This window comes from Haemaphysalis longicornis, unplaced genomic scaffold (assembly GCF_048455015.1).
Source record: "Haemaphysalis longicornis isolate Haplotype H1 unplaced genomic scaffold, Haemaphysalis longicornis Haplotype H1 scaffold_1, whole genome shotgun sequence".
NCBI classification, from domain to species: domain Eukaryota; kingdom Metazoa; phylum Arthropoda; class Arachnida; order Ixodida; family Ixodidae; genus Haemaphysalis; species Haemaphysalis longicornis.
The window spans coordinates 160,637,938-160,655,459 of record NW_027526203.1 but is presented as its reverse complement, the minus strand read 5'-3'; the positions used below and the strand labels follow the sequence as shown (position 1 = coordinate 160,655,459).

The window sequence follows — 17,522 nt, the reverse complement described above, 5'->3', positions numbered from 1 at the left end:
GCCAGTATCCGTGTTTCAATGTTAACTGGACATGACCGTGCTTCATGGTGCATACGTTTGGAAACCAAAGTGGGCTGGGTGGTTCTGAATCGCTCTCAAACTATCTTGGAATGTCATGAATAATTTAAGAGGAGTAAATACAGTAAGGGTGAAAACAAGACATCGTTCGTTGACAACTCCCCGAAATGTAAAGAACACTGTAATTGGTCATTTCAATCACGTTTATTTCTGTACATTAGAAACAGAGTAAGGAAATAAAAGTAATCAAATTCATTAGCCTGCAGTAAAAGTGCGTAAGCAGGATGGTGGTTCGGCCTACGGGGAACGCGGCCTCCAATAGGGATCAACGACTGTCGCATGCTTTAGCTCCCTTTTTTCTTGCCACGCAGTTGGCGTCTGTCAGGCTGCCCCTGTAGTCTAGAACCATGACAGCGCCCAGGACGGCCACCACGGCGACTAGACGGAGGATGGCCTCTGGGGTAGTCCGTCGTTGCATGTTTGTGACTGCAGGAGAAATGAAGCATCCATCAGTATCGCGCTAGAATTCCCGGTTGGAGAGAGCAGTAGAGGAAGAAATTATGAGTATTGGCTCCATAAAATTCAACTCAACCTGAAATCAATCCTCAAACTCACGACATGGCGTAAGGTTGCGTCGCGTTGAGTGAATGACGTCGAAGGTAATTCGGGGTCATTAGATTGACCTTTAGGACAATTACGGACCATCAGATTGTCTGAGGCTGAGCTTGCACCTGAGGCGAAAATGGAATCCTAGACCTGCCCACTCATTTCTCGCACGCGTACACTTTTTGCTGTTCTTGATTTTTCTTGTGCATCACAAAATGAGGAGCATAAATTTCAAACAACTGACCTTTACATCCAGGTCAAAACGTTTGCAACATTAGCCAGCCAATGTTTAAACTAACCAAACACATATTCATCCGCCAAACAGTCCTGAAGTTCGACTTCGCCTTAATGCACACCACTGACGAATCCGTGCAGACGACAGGGACATTTCGGCGAATGACGATGCCGAGATTAAGGAATCACTCAAAAGTTTGGTCTGCACCCCGGCATGCTACAATGAAAGCTTGATGTTTTGTAATGCTCGGTGCGCCTCAGCGCAGGCCGCATTTTTTGAGTCACATTGTCGCGCACGGTCGTGTCTTTCCACGAATCTGCTTGGTTCGTGGCACGTATAGGCCACATAAAGGCATTGTGGTGAAGCTGAACTAAGGAATTGCTTTACAGTACACTGACCTATGTTCCTTGATCTAAACGCTCCTTCCAAGAAAGGAAAACATTGAGGAAAAGTATGCTCGTGGCAATACTTTGCAAAGTCGAAATATTTCCCACGCATGTGAGAGTTGAGCAGCGTTTCATGGATGACACGACACTAAACAACTCAGGGAGAAGAACGAAAATATTGTCCCAGATTTATTTTAATTGAGAGCGTTATGAAACTGTCACGGAAAATGTTAGGACCTGTTGCCAAATTGCACAATGACGGTTTCACGCGCATGAAGCACGTTACCGGGACTAGTCTTCATCCTTGAAGCTGAGTAAAAGGTGAGGTCAAAGCTAAATCAGTTCCTCTGGCCGCCCTCTTGATGAGGCCCAGCCACGCGGCTTCCCCTCCCGGTCCGACCTCCTCCACGAACAACGGCCCCGAACTACCCTTTGAGAGACGCTAATTACGCACCTAAAGTTCGCTGCTAAACTCATCGCAATTCTACACCCCTCGTTTCTTCTCTGTGCTGCTGCATTATGGTGGGTGATAATTACTCCTTCCTCGAAACTAATTTCGTAACATTCGGCACACACCTGCCCCCGCGTTCGAGCTATTGAGGAGTTCTGTGCTGTAGAGAAGAGTTTGATGTTGGGCCTGTTGGTATTGGCCGCGAGGCCCACCACTGGAGAGGCCGGCGCTGCGATCGTTTTGACGTCACTTGTAGGATCACCGTTCCTATCTTGCTGCGTAGTTGGCTTGCAGCGCGTGACACTTCGCCACTTCGCTTAGGAAGCGCGTTCTAAAAGTATTTTCGTGTTAATTTCCTTCGTTTGAAGTTAATTCTCAGTGCGTCAAGCGCAGTTCGACCTCATGGGGACTTTATAACCGTATCAACTGTGGTAGATTATCCGCAACCACCATGAGCGCGGTGGTGTACTACGTATATATGCGACCGAAGCGTAAGCAGCGGCTTGTTTCCCCGATCAACAATGTGGACTACGGCGATCGCCGAGTGAAGTTTCTAGATTTCTCTTGTTTGCAAGAAATGTATAAGGCAGGAAATCGTGAAGCGTTAACTGCTCCCAGAAGCACACGCTCCCGCCGTGCCTGCCCGCACGACCGACGGTGCGGCTCGAACCGACGCAGCTCGCGGCAGCAACAGCAACAAAGAAGTTACAGATTGGTGAAAGTGCATGTTAGTGTGATGAAAAATTCTGATAGGTAGTGTCATCAGCTGTGGTTTTCAAAGCGATGCTCAAATATCTGCCGCGATTTACGCCGACCGGCCGCGGAGGTCGGTCCCGGCAGCGCCGGCCCGTTCACGCCGGTGAGGTGAGCGGCCAAAGGATGGCTATGCTTGCGCGCAAGAATCGGCCAAGGCCGTGCAGGTATCTTGATCGTCGATCGCTTCAACGGAAATCACCGCGCTTACAGAGTTTCCAGCGCGGTGAAACGTTTTGTTAGGGGCTGTCACTCGCAACTCTAACGGCGATGAAATATATTCTGCGACGCCAAGCCTAAAGTTCTCAACATCCGATTACGTGCATCCGAAGCCGGCTGCGAGCTGTTGGAGAAGGCCCTCCCTTCGCGCACACGCGTGTTGCGTTTGGGTTCCTCTAACTTCTTGGGGGCCCCCAACGCTCGGTTCTCCATTCTAAATCTCCCCAATTACCCGAAATCATTAACGACGTGTTTCGCCTCGTACGCAGGCTCGCCTTCTGTGAGCAGTCGTGAGTTTCGAAATTTATGCTTGAGAAAGGCCGGCTCACTTTAAACATACAAAACACGCTGCAATTATAAATTACCACGCCGAACACCTAACGAAAACTAAATATAGCCTTGTTCAGACCCGCGCGAAGGCGTTAAAAACTCGAGTTCATACCGTTCATACATTGCGGACAAGTCGCGAAAGTAAACATCAGCCGTGCAGAGTACACGCTACGGCAGTAATCGTTAATCAAATCCGGGCATGACTATAAAAACATCGTAGGGGAAATAGGCACTGATTAGGCCAAACTACAGACCATAACAATACTTTTAAGCATGTGCGGCGAAGCAATCCGATCACCGTTCTCGCGTAGTCATTCATTTACCAGGCAATACGAGAAGTTCGCGTGGCGAGATCATAATTGAGCGACGCGTTTCCGTCACTGTTACAAGGTGTTTCCTTGCACACACATGTACCTACACAAGTATTTCATAATGAATTTACAGCGTACTTTTCTCGGCATCAGTTGCATCGTCCTTGGCGTTAGCTGGCTGCCTAGCTGTGGGTCGCGATGGTACCTAAACGCGGCGGTGTCGCCGGGAACAAGCGAGTTGCTGATTGCTTGCTCGAATTATTTGGTTTACAGACAACTTTTTTGGTAATTTGCATCAAATCCACAAGGAGGGGGTGAGACGGTGGCCACAACAAAAAAACACGCTTCCGCATACGCACGGGAAATGTGTTGTAGCAGACGACAACACGATTCGGCGTCCTACAAGTGACGTCACTCATAGGTGGCGCCACGGTATGTCCTCGAGGCCAATACGTACTTTGAAGAACGGTGTAGCCCAGCCTTGAAGACGCGTACAGGAGGAGAGAGTATAGGGCGGCACACAAGCTAAGACTAGCAACATTTTAATTAATAAAATTTCGAAGGGAAAACAAGGTAAGGGCATGCGCCGTAAAAACTAAAGTAAAAAGACCAGCTGATGGCGCAATTCAATATCGGCTCTTTTTCAGATATTCAGCTTCTTTGCCGAACGATTCTAGTTTCCTGGTTTCCTGGTTAGTTTGCTGGTTAGCTGAGTGGATATAGCAACTTCAGCAGACACCCGTTGCTTGCACGTTCAAATTCCGGCCGGGACTCCTGCGCCTTCGACCGCCAAGCTTCGGAGGAAGCTGTGTATCTTTCCTACCCGGTGAAATGATTATAGCCCCGGATACATGGACTCGACGAAAAAAGGTCGAGTCGACTGGCGGGTTCAGCTACCTCGACCTCTTCCGCGTTTATATGAACCCCGTCCAAAGAATCGAAGTGAGGGGAGCGGCGGGGTTCCCGGAAAAGGAGCTACCGTATTTTCACGATTCTAACGCGCACCTTCTTTTGCTAAAAGGTAGCCTTAATATTTGCGTGCGTGTTACAATCGGGCTCAAAACCGAAATAGGCTTTAAAGCGGCCAGCAGCATTGCCGTGCGGAACGGACACGGTCCCCCCAAAATCCAACTCAATCCAATAAAAGCAATCCGTCAACACCACGTGAGTGAACTTCGGCGCACTAATTTCTCAATGGCATGCCGCATACTTTGGTAAGCTGTTGCGCATTTTTTTTGGTGCTGCTGCAATTAGCCCGTAACGCCTACAATTATGAAGATCAAGGCACTTGAGATCGCAAACAGCTTCAGTGTTTCCCGCTATAGCTTTATTTCCAGCAGGTGCCGGATAAGCAATATTATGAAGCAGAATCATTTTCGGCTTCCACAGCTGCACATGCCAAATAATATCTCCATCTTCCAGGTACGTGGTGTCATGTCTTTTCCATCTGCGGAGTACCGTGAGTGTCAATTTTTTTTTCGAATTTTCCTGCGCGAACTTACCCGCGCGTTACGATTGGGGGCGCGTTAGAACCGCGCAAATACGGTATTCTGCTCCCCGCGGCCCGCCGACTCAGCCCGACGAGCGAGCTAACCCACCCCCTGCCTCCGAGTTGACTGGACTCGCCGCGACGGCTCTCTGACCCACCCCGTCCGCTTATACATGGTGGTGTCGAGTCCAAAAAATTTGTTTATTTCGACTCAACGCGCCCTCGTCGGGTCAATGTAAACGGGGCTAATGTAAACGGGGCCTATGCGGCCCTTGATTGCGTCCTGCAGTTACTGCCCTTTGTTTCGCGAAGCTCCGCTCTTTGAAAAACGATTTTAGTTTCCTGGTTTCCTGGTTAGTTTCCTGGTTAGTTGAGTGGATATAGCAACTTCAGCAGGCACCCGTTGCTTGAGCGTTCAAATCCCGGCCGGGACTCCTGCGCCTTCGACCGCCAAGCTTCGGAGTAGGCTGTGTATCTTTGATACCTGGTGACATGACTATGCATCGCTTGATTGCGTCCTGCAGTATACTGCCTTTTGTTGCGCGAAGCTCCGCTCTTTGAAAAACTGTATGGAAATGACATCGAAATCGCGCTACAGTATACACCATACTCCCCTTCTTCACGACTCCCGCCCCCTGCAACCGGGCTGTGGGACGTTTCTGGGGCGGGGGAATTGTCGGTAATCCCCCGGAAAGTCTCATTACTCTTCGCCAGGATGACAGTGTGATACGCTCGCTACGGAAACCACGGGCATGCATTGCAGGGGCGATGGGGAACTGAGTTTTCGGTGCATGTGGTGTTTTTATGAGTGGGGCAATCTATCTGCCAAGAAAGGGAAATGCACGCCAACGAAACAGCATCACGCGCTCACCCTTGTCATTGTGCTCTGATAAATCAGCACCAACGGAACAAACTCGCACAACTTCGCATTCACCCGGGGCTTTCTTTCATGTTGCGTTGTAATCCATTTTGCGATCAAGTGAAGTATCAAGTTGCCTAAACTTAAAACACTCCGTGCAAGCTGAGGGAAACCGAGGCAACCCCTATAGCTTCCCGATTAGCCGATGGCACTGGTTAACCTACGCGAATCTTCCTTGCCCAAGAAGTAGATCGCAAGTTGGCCGACTTCGTGCACTGTCCCTGGATGGCAAAGCACACGCGCAAAATTACAGCAGCAGCCTAATTACGGCATTTTCTTTGCTCTCAGATTCAGTGGCTAAGGTGTGTGATGTACTTGGTACCAGGTCACACGGTCGATTTTCGGCCGCGTTCGGGATGCTTTCGGTGAGTGAGAAAAACGAGAACTCGAACTCCCTTCCCTGCAAAGTTTGGCTGATCTTAAACACCCTCACGTGGTCTAAACTTCCCAGAAGAACTTCAGTACGGCGAGCCTCACCGCGCCCAGCCGTAGTTCCAAGTTTCAACAGCCTAAAACCAGGATTCAATTTAAGAGAAATTTAGAAATGCCGCCACTTTAAAGGGCAGGTCACCGGTACGCATGCCGCGTTGGCTATACTTGCAATGCAGCAATAAGGAAGTATCAAGCTTCTCTGTATGCTGGCAAACTACTCATTACGGTGATCACTCCGCTGTTATCGTCGGGTGATTGGGCAAGCCCGCTATGGCGTTAATATTCTAGTGACCAGGCGCAGAAGTAGGTGAATATAGTTAGTTAAGCCCAACGACGAGGCAGGCTGTGCTTTGTACATTTTGTATAAGGCCAAAACGATGGAAAAAACCGGTAGAAGCAGCAGACGCTGACACGACCTTCCAACTCTTCTAATTACATTTTTATTATAGGCTATATCATTCATTAAATTACTCGCCAGCAGAAAACAGACGCTCAATCTTCTTGAAAAATATAAAAAATTAAAAACTGAAAATTAACGGGGCAAAAACAGAGTAAATTTTCTTCTACTGTAAAAGAAAAAATGTAATTATTGGTAAATATAAATGCTGAGTATCACGAAATTACAGAAAACATGGGATTACAGAAAACATGGGTTGGGCGCTATAGCGCATTAATTAAGTTGTTACTGAATGGGCAAGCATGGTTGGATCAAGCATTGTTGGATATTATTTCAAATTTCTATGGTTTGACGCTCCTAAGGCACACATAACGCGCGCCATAGTAAAATGTCTCCGGGTTAGTTTTGATTACGTGGGGGTGTTTACGTGTGCCGAAATTTCGTCACACCGGTGCTTTCGGTTTTCACATTTATCAGAAAAATGGCAGCCGGAGCGTTGATCGAAAGCGCGTCCTTGTGCTCAGCAGCAACCTCATCATTTTTCCTTTATTATTTTCCTTCCCTCAGTCACTATTAATCAGTGACCCTCGCCAATCCCATAGACCCTTCCCAACATGGCCCTATCGCTAGCGGAGGAGCCGTCAGTGACTCCGGCAACACTGTGCACCGCCATCATGAAGGAAACGAGAAGGCAGCAAGCGCAGAGCAGCTGCCGTCCGCTGTGGCGTAATAATGGAACGCTCTTCTCTTAAAGGGACACTGAAGTGATATGTAAACATTGCGGGATTACTTGCGCAAATTGTAGTCCGGAGTCCCCAGGCCATATTACGACCACTCTGGGCGCGTTTACGCGATTTTATTTAGTAGAAAAATTAATTCGAAAATGCTGTCCTCCTCTCTTTACGCTCGCCCATTTTCTGCGGCGTTTTCGTGTGACGTCGCGAGGAGCCGAGCTCGCAATTGGCTGCGCAACTGCACGGCTCCCCGGCCTTCAGACAGAGTCTGTCGGCCCAGCGTTTCGTCCGCCGGCCGCCGACGGGTCGTCGCAATTCGTTCGCTCAGTTGAAACGAAGCCAGGACACGTTTGTGAATGGAAGAATGGGCCTTTCTTTACTTGGTTAGTTTGTACACTGTATCTAGTTCCAAGTCAAGGTCGCTTCACACAAGCGCACATGCGACGCTTCGCTGACTGGTACGCCAGTAGGAAAATATAAGGCCTCTTGAAGGCGGGAGAAGAGTCAGCGAAGTCAATATAGGTATCAACTGAACAATATCAACTGATATTTTTACCGTACAGCGTAAAAATAGGGTGCGGGAAGCACTTTTTTGCGCTGGGCGAACAAGCACAGCGGTCAGCAGCACGACTACGCATCTGCGAACGCTTTTACGTCTACGAAATGCAATTGCTAGACGTGAGCTACTGTGGAAACTCGGGCGACGCTTACTGCACGAGCGTAGTACAACAAATAGTCACCTAAGCTGCTCTAAATGCCAAAACTAAATAAAAGTGTAAACCGGTTGTACAATATATACCCTATATTAGCAAGACCTCCCCGTCCCGCTCCGTGGCCGCATGCTCTGAGGCGCTAGGTGTGTTGCCGCAAGTGTTTTGCAAGTCACGAGTTCGAGTCCCCGCGGGTGCGTGCTTTTTTTTTTGTAAGTTAACTTTTTCGTTTTCTGCCGATGTTTTCTACATTGAGTTCAGCTTTTTTTGGGCCGCAACGTTCATGGCTCCACGAACTAGTTCACAGAACGCGCGCAGGCTGGCACTGGCGTGCTAGCGAGTTCTCGTTGGCGTGCTGTTGCCATAAGCACCGACTGCTTGCAGGCAGTGGGCACAGGCCAGAATGAACAGACCCTTGGCCTGGTGCGAACACGCTTTTTACGATACAGGCATGAGGGAGGCAAGCTCCAAATATGGGTGAAAAGCGCATGACATTTGGTGAAAAGCGCATGACTTGTTTGAAAAGCAGCATATTCTGGACTTTTATTCGCAGAGGTCGTCTACTGACAGATCCTACGAGATCCAACAATTTCAGCGTGGAATACAGCCGTCTGTGATAACGACCACCGGCAAACAAATTCAGGATTCGTTACTAACAACGAATAGCCTTACCGCTGCCTACTTGTTTAGTCGTCGAGTTCTTATTGCGTTTATTCCATGCGCCCTCGCTTGTCCCGCTGTAGTGGCGGCTGGCCGCTATGAACGGACTATGAGATGCCAGTTCTGTGCTGAGCGCTCACTTTGCGACGTTTCAAACTTTCTCAACCATTCACGGAAAGGACCAAAGCATACATAAAGACGTTGCCTTGCAGACAGTAAAATATTGTTTCTCACCTCTCTTGATTGCTGCGATCCACCTATCTTAATCTATGTCAGCTGACATCTCATGATAGGACACATGCGAATAAGTTATGCAAGTTATACACATTTGATGTACCTTGCACCTCTATCAGATAAGGAAACTGCAAACTAGTACCTAAGTTGTCATGCCTATTCAACGTTTCTTTCCCCTTTATTCCATGAGCATTCGTTCATTGCGCAACGAGTGTTACGTCAGGAGCTCATACATACAATAGATTTACAGAAAAGCAGGGTTCCGATTCACTTGGAGTACGGCTGGGTAGCTGCACGGCAGACGCCGTTAACGCCGCGAAAGAACGGAAAATAAAGTACTAGTTCGCGTTCCCAATCTACTGCCGTCGAAATGTCTAAACAAGCGAAGCGAAACACGCCTGAAAGCTCGAATTTTTGGCTCTCAAGATAATGTACAAAAAATGGGCCATTGCTCTGAGCATCAAACCGGGAGACGCTAAAGACGCGCATTGTACCAACCTTTTGCCTGGCATCACTCACGTATCAGTACCGCTTGCGAAGAGGTACGCAGCAATGCGTGGTTATCGCGCTTTATAATGCTACAAGAGCCTTAGCAGCGTATACAGAAAAAAACACAAGGGTACGCGCAGGCGCAACAAAAGCGCAACATCAAACCACCACGCCGGAACGCACGCCGATCAACGAACGCCCGCGCAGCTCCCCTGCCGTGGTTTGAACCGTGGCGACACCGACCGGAGCGGGCGGAAACTATAATGGCAAACTGTTCGCGTGGCGACGCAGCGAAACATCCCCCTCGCGAGGGGCACGATCAAATGCCGAGCATTTCCGGGGGCGCTCGACGTTAAGTAGTTTGCCTTACGTTAATGTTGTTGCACTTGTGGCAACTGCTGACGAGAGAGCGCTCGTCAGCAGTAATTTGAATGAGTCAAGGATATAAGGCGCGTTCGTAGCCTCCCATTCTGTGTCGGCTTTGTGGCGCAGTGGGTAGAGCATGCCATGTACATTGCGTTCCGCCCGCAGGGTCGAGGGATCGAAACCAGGCGCCGGATAGTATTTTTTGTATATAGTGTAGGGGGAGGGGTGCGGACTACGGCTACGGACGCCTACGGACGTCAACGCGGGTGACATCGTGAGTTACGGAAATGCTCTGCATTTAAAACCAATCAACTTTTGTTATGTAGCTGCAGACTGGTTAAGCGAAGGGCCGAAGCGTGCCGCCGCTACGGCGTTCATGCGCGCCGCTTCATTCATCATACATGGCGTCGTGGCGTTAACCACCAGTGTTGCCCCGCTGAGTGTCAATGTAGCCCGCCTTTTTGCAAAGGGTATATCTCAGGCATAGGCTTAAGCTTAACGTTTGTTAATCCTAACTTCAAGGTTAAGGATGTGCCGAGCAACGGCCAACCTCTTGTGCTTTAATCAGCTGAGGCAGCCGGTTGTTGGCGTACGATGTGAAACCGATATATAGCTTTGATCGGTTTGAGATCGTACGTCGTTACCCAGCCCCCTCAGCTTACTAGGTTAGGCCTCACCTTCAACGCAGGCCCTACCGTTGCTGTTGTTGCAGTTTGCACTTCCGGTGTAACGTTATGCTTAGCGACTTGCCAAGCAACGTCAAGCCCATCGACGTCAAGCTGCGGATAGCGGCTGACGACGCAAGACCTGGAAGCGTAAAGTTGTATCAACCTATTGCCCATATTCGACAGTTCCTGCCGTTGTGGTTTCTTCCTTGGTGTAATCCCACCAGTTCCGTGCACCATTCGCAGTCCCGGTTCCCGCTCAGAGCTGACATGCATCGCAAAATTCCCGAATGCTGGTCTAGTAGCTCTTTGGGGTTAATAATCGCAAGGAGCGCTTTGGGGAATTTTTCGATCGTGAGTTGCATTCTGACTGCAACCGTGAGTTTACAATGTATCCCCTGGCATTCTCACGTGGTGCATTTACCGTCGATAGACTATGCGCGATATTTTCTTTACACTTCATTCTCATTATGCTTTTGCGACGCCTTCTTCTTCCGGCATTTTAAGAAAGCGTTAAGGCCCCCATTCAGGGAAACACCGTCGTCGTCGTCCGGACAAGAAACCGGCCGCCGTTGTAAAGAGTAAATAAAGAAAAAACCCTGTGATCCGATGGGGTTTGAATCCGGGCCTGTACGGTAGCAGCCAAGTGCTCTACCAGCTACGCTGTCTGCGCAAGTTACCAGCGTAGCACAAAAGATGTTCGTTTGTTCGTGGCACATACAAACTTGGGGGATTGGCCAGAAATCGCGAGATTTCAGGGGCTACTGTGCCCGCTTCGCAAAATTCCCTAAACTATGAACTGAAAACGCAATGCCACTGATGGATATGATAACTGTGATTACTCTACTACTTTCAGTGATTGAGCAACCCCTTCACTGCAAGTGGCGCGATACCTAAACGTACGGATGCTCTAGCGGCATGCTTGTAGTCGGCCGGCACCACCATCACACCGCCCGGACCCTGCATGCGGTGTGACCACGGTCCCACACTGGCCGCCTTGAACTAATGCTGTACCCGCGGCCGCTTTACTGGGGTCACAAAACTGCTCCGTAACTCAATGGGAGAGCTTCATATGCTGCGTTTGGCCGCCGCGAAGCTCGAACGACGGAGACGCGGCGAGAGTGTGTGTGTGCGCGGGCGTGTGTGCGTGTGTGTGTGTGGGTGTGTGTGCGTGTGTGTGCGTGCGTGAGTGTGTGTGTGTGTGCGTGTGTGTGTGTGCACGCGCGTGTGTGTGTGCGCGTGTGCGCGTGTGTGTGTGCGCGCGCGGGAAAGAAATGTAACGTGCATCTCGCGCTATTGTGAGGCGACTCAAGCAGTGGAACGACGATGCCGAACACTAGTTGTGTCCCGGGGTGTCATTCCGGAGACAAGGCCACAACAGATAAAGAAATGAGGCTGAACCCCCTTTCATAGCAATCGGTAAAACACGAAAGTTAAAGGTGCCTTCACAGGATCAGATGAATCTTAATTGTGCATCGATATGAACTTGCACTTCGCTATTTTATATTTCGTCGGTATGGCACCGTTAAACGCATCAACATTACACACTGGATTACACGCGCCGGAGCATTGCGTAAATCCCATTGAAACCCCAGGCGCTCGCAAACCGTGCGAACGAAACCGAACGGGTTGTCAGCGAATAGTTTGGAGAAGTCACAGTACGCTACAGCAAAAGGGGCATGGCCTGCGGGTCGGCAGCGGTCTGGTGGTTGTGCTTGGCGAGCGACGTCCTGCTGGCGGGTCGCTTAGACAAACGTGCGACCACAGAGAAATAACATTTATTGAAAGAGCTCCCCCTTATGCCTTTCCTGCCCAACAAAAAGATTTTAGAAAAAAAAAGGCCACAAGTAAATAAATTTTGTGTATTTACCCCTTCATAATCATGCTTCGACAAGTGAAAAAAGAAAGCGCAGAGTATTTAACACAGAAAACAAACCCACACATATGTGTGGGCTGGGCTTCTATTCGTATGATCTGCGGGCAGTAAGAATACCTTAAAAATGGCACCAGGCGCAGAAAACCTGCATTTTTACGTTTTATTTGCGAGTTTTACATTGTTTTCAGGAGTACTGATATTATAAACGGAATTTTTGGAAAATTAATAATAGTGAATTTTAATTAATATAATTAATAATTATAATTAATATTTTTTCACAAGTAATTACAGAACTAGTTTCAGGTTAAGGCGCGAGAAAACATTACCAACGAGCCAACAGAAAACCGCGAATAAATGAGACACGAAGAAAGGAAGAAAAAATTTTTATCGCTAGCGCTGCAGTGCACGAGCCCGCCACCCTGTAGTGCCCAGCAAAATTTTCGTGACGACAAAAGCCCAGCCCACACATATGTGTGGGTGCATTTTTCAAGCGTGATGACGGAACGAAGACGAAGGGAACGGGTGTATTTTTTAGCCAATCGCGTTTTTTCCATGTCCTGCAAGTCGTGTCTTACACTTGTTATTCAGAAAACACGAGAATAGCAAGAGGAAATATCAGTTTTCATCTTGACGGCGGCTAGCGTGATCGCGCTGGCTTGAGCGCCGTTTTTAATGTGCGATTTCTCGCCCCCTGGTGGCGAAATGAGTGAACTAACGAAACCAATAAAGTCTCAGAAGCGTTCGCAGCGACTACCAAGGGCTGTGAAACTGAAACCGAAACAGGTGCCACTTAGTAAACGATTTGTTGACCCACACGTATGTGTGGGCTGGGCCGTAAAGGGTTATGGGGCGGTGGCGGCTGCCCACAGGGCCGCAGCGACCTGGAGGCCTCGGGAGGTGACTAGCACCTGGTCCGAAATCTCGGAGCTCCGCATGACGCTTGCGTTGCGACGAGGTCAGGTTCCACAAGCTGAGCGGCGTTCCACATAGGCGGCGGACGGATAAACACAGCAGCGTCGGCTGCTACACGATGATGATGATGATGATTAGTGGCTTTCCCTTTGAATAGGGGCGTCGGTTGTCAGCAACCGACTTGCCAGTTTTATTACGCCTACTCGCCCTACTCCCAGTTAACCTAATAGATTTGCATCCTACCTCCCATCTCCCTCTCTTCCTTGTTTAAAAACTCATCACCCCCACCCCCGTTTTTTTCCTCCCCTCGCTGTTCTAAATTCTCATCCGTATGATTACTCCGCCTGCGTACTCATCCCTTCCCTACTTTTCCTCCACCACCACTCCAGTCGCCTCTTCGTCACCTTTATGGCCTTGAAGTTGAGGTTCACCCTCGCCCCAAATCCCAAAGCCTCCACCAGCGTCGTTTCCCCCTCACCCCGCGGTGGTCGTATCTCTGTGCAGTTCCTGACAATATGGTCTATAGTTTCCCGATCACTGCCGCAGCACGCACATGTTTCATCCTGCTGCCTGTAGCTACCCGTGTATGCCCGGGTTCTCAGGCACCCTGCCCGTGCCTCGAAGAGCAAAGTACTGCCTCTCGTCATAGAGTCCCTCCTTCTTAATTTCCCGTTTCTCTGCCCTATAAGTCGCTTCCATGCTCTGTGCCCACTTCGTCGTCTCTGCTGCCTTTACCTGCTTTTTAACTGTTGTGTAAACATCACTTTCCCCTACCGAATTTCCGTACCGCTTGGTCAGCTGTCTGGTCCTCCGTCTCCACCGCGTGTCCACGCTCCTCATATACAGGTACTTAAACACCCTCGCGGCCCATTTTTCGTCCTCCATGTCACGAAGTCGCTCCTCAAACTTTATCTTGCTCTGCGCCTCCCTCGCCTCGAAAGACGACCAGCCCATATCCCCTTGTACCGCTTCATTTGTAGTTTTGCCGTGGGCCCCTAGGGCCAATCTGCCTACCGCCCTCTGATTTACCTCCAGGCCGGCTTGGGTCTCTGGCTTCATGCACAGAACCGAATTTGCGAAAGTTAATCCTGGTACCATGACCCCTTTCCAGACTCCCCTTACCACCTCGTATGCCACCTTACCACCTCGCTGCCCTATCGAGGCGCCAACTATCGGCGCTCTTTAGCGTCACTATGCACTATTTCGCTTCACCTCTCCGAGACGGCAGCACCATCTTAATGGATGAGTTAGAGGGAAGGACATAAGGCGCGTTCGTACAGCAGCCGCGGCATGACTTCATGGCTCGGGATTCTGCTTCCGGCTGCGCTTGCGTGCGGGCGCAGAATGTCGAGCTCCGTCCAAGGAGCGGCTTTGGCGAGCCTTTCGGCCCGCGGTAGGAGGGATTCTTCTCAGGATAGAGATGATTATCAAGTTGTGTTGCCCCAGTTGCCTTCAGGTCAGTCGGTGTTGAACACGGCTTTTTACAGCAAAGCTGTCTATGGCTAGGATCCAGCAGATCGTCTCCGGAAACAGAGTGATGTAGACAAGAATCGCTAGCGAGCGTAGCGCCACGTTGCGGAGCCCACTGAAATTCACACCCCCGGCGCATGGAAAAAATAATACAAAATTAAAAAGGTCCTAGGGCCTTCATATTTTAATACAAGACGGCTTATATTTCCTTTAAAAAATTGGCTGGCGATTACGATACTCCCTATGTGATATTTGAGCGCAGCTGTTCGGGTAGCTCGTTTAGCAGCAGCGGCACACGACGCAGCTCCATCAGTTGCGTCGCTCATTGCTCAGTAAGAACGGGCTCAGAGCGCATGTGCGCGTTCCACAACAGCCGCTGCAGATGCGCACGACCGGTTGCGTCACTCGCAGTTCAGCACTCACTCCTAATGGCTGCAGTGCGCTGGGGCAGCACTCACTCGTGGGTTCTCTCGACGGTGAGCCTCTGCGGCGGCGGCGCGAAGTGCGTCTCAGGAAGGGACCGCGAACTGCCGCACATCATTGTCACGCGAGCGCCCCCATCACGTTTTCGCCAAGCATCGAGCGCCTCGTGCGGGCACAGCATACTGCCCCTTCCCTTCCCCCACCGCACACTTTCGGAGAGCGCTTGCTCGCGCTGCCACGGCGAACCACCCTACTCTCCCAATTTCGTGAGATTCTCCTCCTTTGCTTTCTTTCATTCGTCGGTCTTCCCATCGTTTGCTCGGTCACGACGACGCCGACGCGGCTGAGCCCAGAGACGGGGGCCAAAGGGCTGCGCCCTAAAATGTCTTCCCAGCAATTTATTTGTTCTAGGAGGTGAAGCAGACTTTAAGGGGATCGTTCTAAGCTTGATCTTTGTAAGATGGCTTTCCCACATCGAGTGTTGCACAGTGAATCACGTCAATCTTCGGAGGTAACACCATTACAGAAAGTGGCTCTTACGCTTGTTTTATTGAAACTATACCGAAACAAATTATATGACAATTCGCCGCTAAGACGACTCTAACACAACGACGGGTTCTATATAGTTTCAAGAATTACATGGTTCACAGGAAGTTGCATATATTGTGGAATTCTCGGGCACTATCAATACATATGGGATTCTACGGGATGGAAACGAACAGCCCCATGTTTGTCCATCGGAACAGAACTCTAGTTCGTCAAAAGTTCATTCGGTTAATTAACCAGGAACTATGCTCAACCGCAAATTACAAACAAACGTGCACCCCTTGTACTACGACACAGTCAAAGCTCACGTTGAGGCTCGGCACCGCAGCTTTGCTGGTCATCCTTCTTCACAGGGTGGAAGGGCACTAAATTTTTTTTCATGCGGACATGCGCGGTCGCCCTTACCGCGTCGAAGGTTTTCGAGACACTTTGTCTCATCTGGCACTGCTCCCCGATGTTTTGGCATCGGCGGCGTATTAGATGAGCCACGTCTGGGCCACGACTTTCAAGTCGGTGGACGGCGTTTAGAAGATGCTGGCTATCGGCGACGTGAAAGTGAAAGACCGTCGTTGCGTCGTTATCGATGCCGTTCGCTCTGCGCTGGCACCCTACGGGCGTGTCGGCGAAGTGCGTGAGGAGAGGTGGCGCGTCGACGGCACTCAGCACAAGAATTCGACGATGCGGTCGGTGACCATCAAGCTGAAGGCGGGTGTGACCATCGAAGACCTGCCGCACGAACTTCGTGTGGCGGGCGACAAGGCCCTCGTCCTCGTCGCCGGAAGGGCTCCGCAGTGTTTACGCTGCAACACCAAGGGGCACGTCAGGCGCGAGTGTAAGGTGCCGCGGTGTTCTTCATGTCGTCGTTTCGGCCACGAGTCCTACGCCAGCGTCAAGTCCTACGCGGTCAAGTCCTACGCCAGCGTCACCGGGCCTTCGAAGGAGGATGACCTCCACGAACACCTCATGGACGAGGCGGACGCAGAGGAGACCGCAGCAGGAGCAACCGGTGAAGAGGCGAAGGAGAGGACGCCAGTGGGACGGGTTGAGGTCGAGGCTGGCCAGCGCGTTCCTGAAAAGCTGCAGCCTGTCCAGCCGAAGACGCTTCCCCCCCACGCCTCGTCAAACGAGGCCAGCGTCGCCGGAACGGCAAGCCAGGGTCCAACGTCTCAAGCTCCAGCAGCGGGCGTCGCGGACATGGAGTTGGATGGTGGCGGTGCCAGTGGTGCGGTGGCACAGCGGCCGCGTGAGAGCAGCGTCAACGGGGAAGGCGCCGGAGGAACCGGCAACGACGAGCCGCTTGCGAAGGCGATAATGCATGGGGCGACGTCTAGGCTTCAAACCGAAGCCCAGTGGCCCACCAGGCCGCATGAAGTCCCCGGACACGCCCATTTTGTCTAGACGCTTTGCTTCGAAAGGTAGTCGACATCTCTGCGAACTGGGTTTGATGTTGCACTGCTTTTTTCGAAGACCCGCCGCGGTGGCTCAGTGGCTAAGGCGTTGCGCTGCTGAGCACGAGGTCGCGGGTTCGATTCCCGGCCGCGGCGGCCGCTTTTCTGATGGAGGCGAAAAGCAAAAACGCCCGTGTGTACGAGATTTCGGCGCACGTTAAAGATCCCCAGGTGGTCAAAATTAATCCGGAGTCCTCCACTACGGCGCGCCTCATCGCCTGCGTTGCGTCGGCGCGTTAAACCCCACAATCCATCCATGCTTTTTTCGAAGCACCAGCGGACTGAGCGCAACTACGCAGTTAACAGCCTATGGGTTTTTTTAGGGTTGTGGCGTCTTCAGAGTCAATGCAGTGTGTGTTGTTTTGGGGGAGACGTATTTTGGCGCGTCTGAGTTGGCGTCAGAGTTCATGAAGCGTCTCGGTGTGTTTGTTGAGAGTGTCTTC

At 50.6% G+C, this 17,522-nt stretch overlaps 1 protein-coding gene across 3 annotated transcripts in view; it reads right to left on the bottom strand.

The window, feature by feature from the left end:
* Window positions 1-209: 209 nt before the first annotated feature.
* The window catches only part of LOC144166954 (uncharacterized), a 58,289-nt gene continuing 40,976 nt past the window's right edge, over window positions 210-17,522 (bottom strand). For all 3 annotated transcript variants that reach the window (XM_077696391.1, XM_077696397.1, XM_077696400.1), the window contains exon 4: window positions 210-504. In XM_077696391.1, the coding sequence (XP_077552517.1) occupies window positions 457-504 (48 nt within the window). In that variant the 3' untranslated portion in view covers window positions 210-456. The remainder of the gene's footprint in view (window positions 505-17,522) is intronic.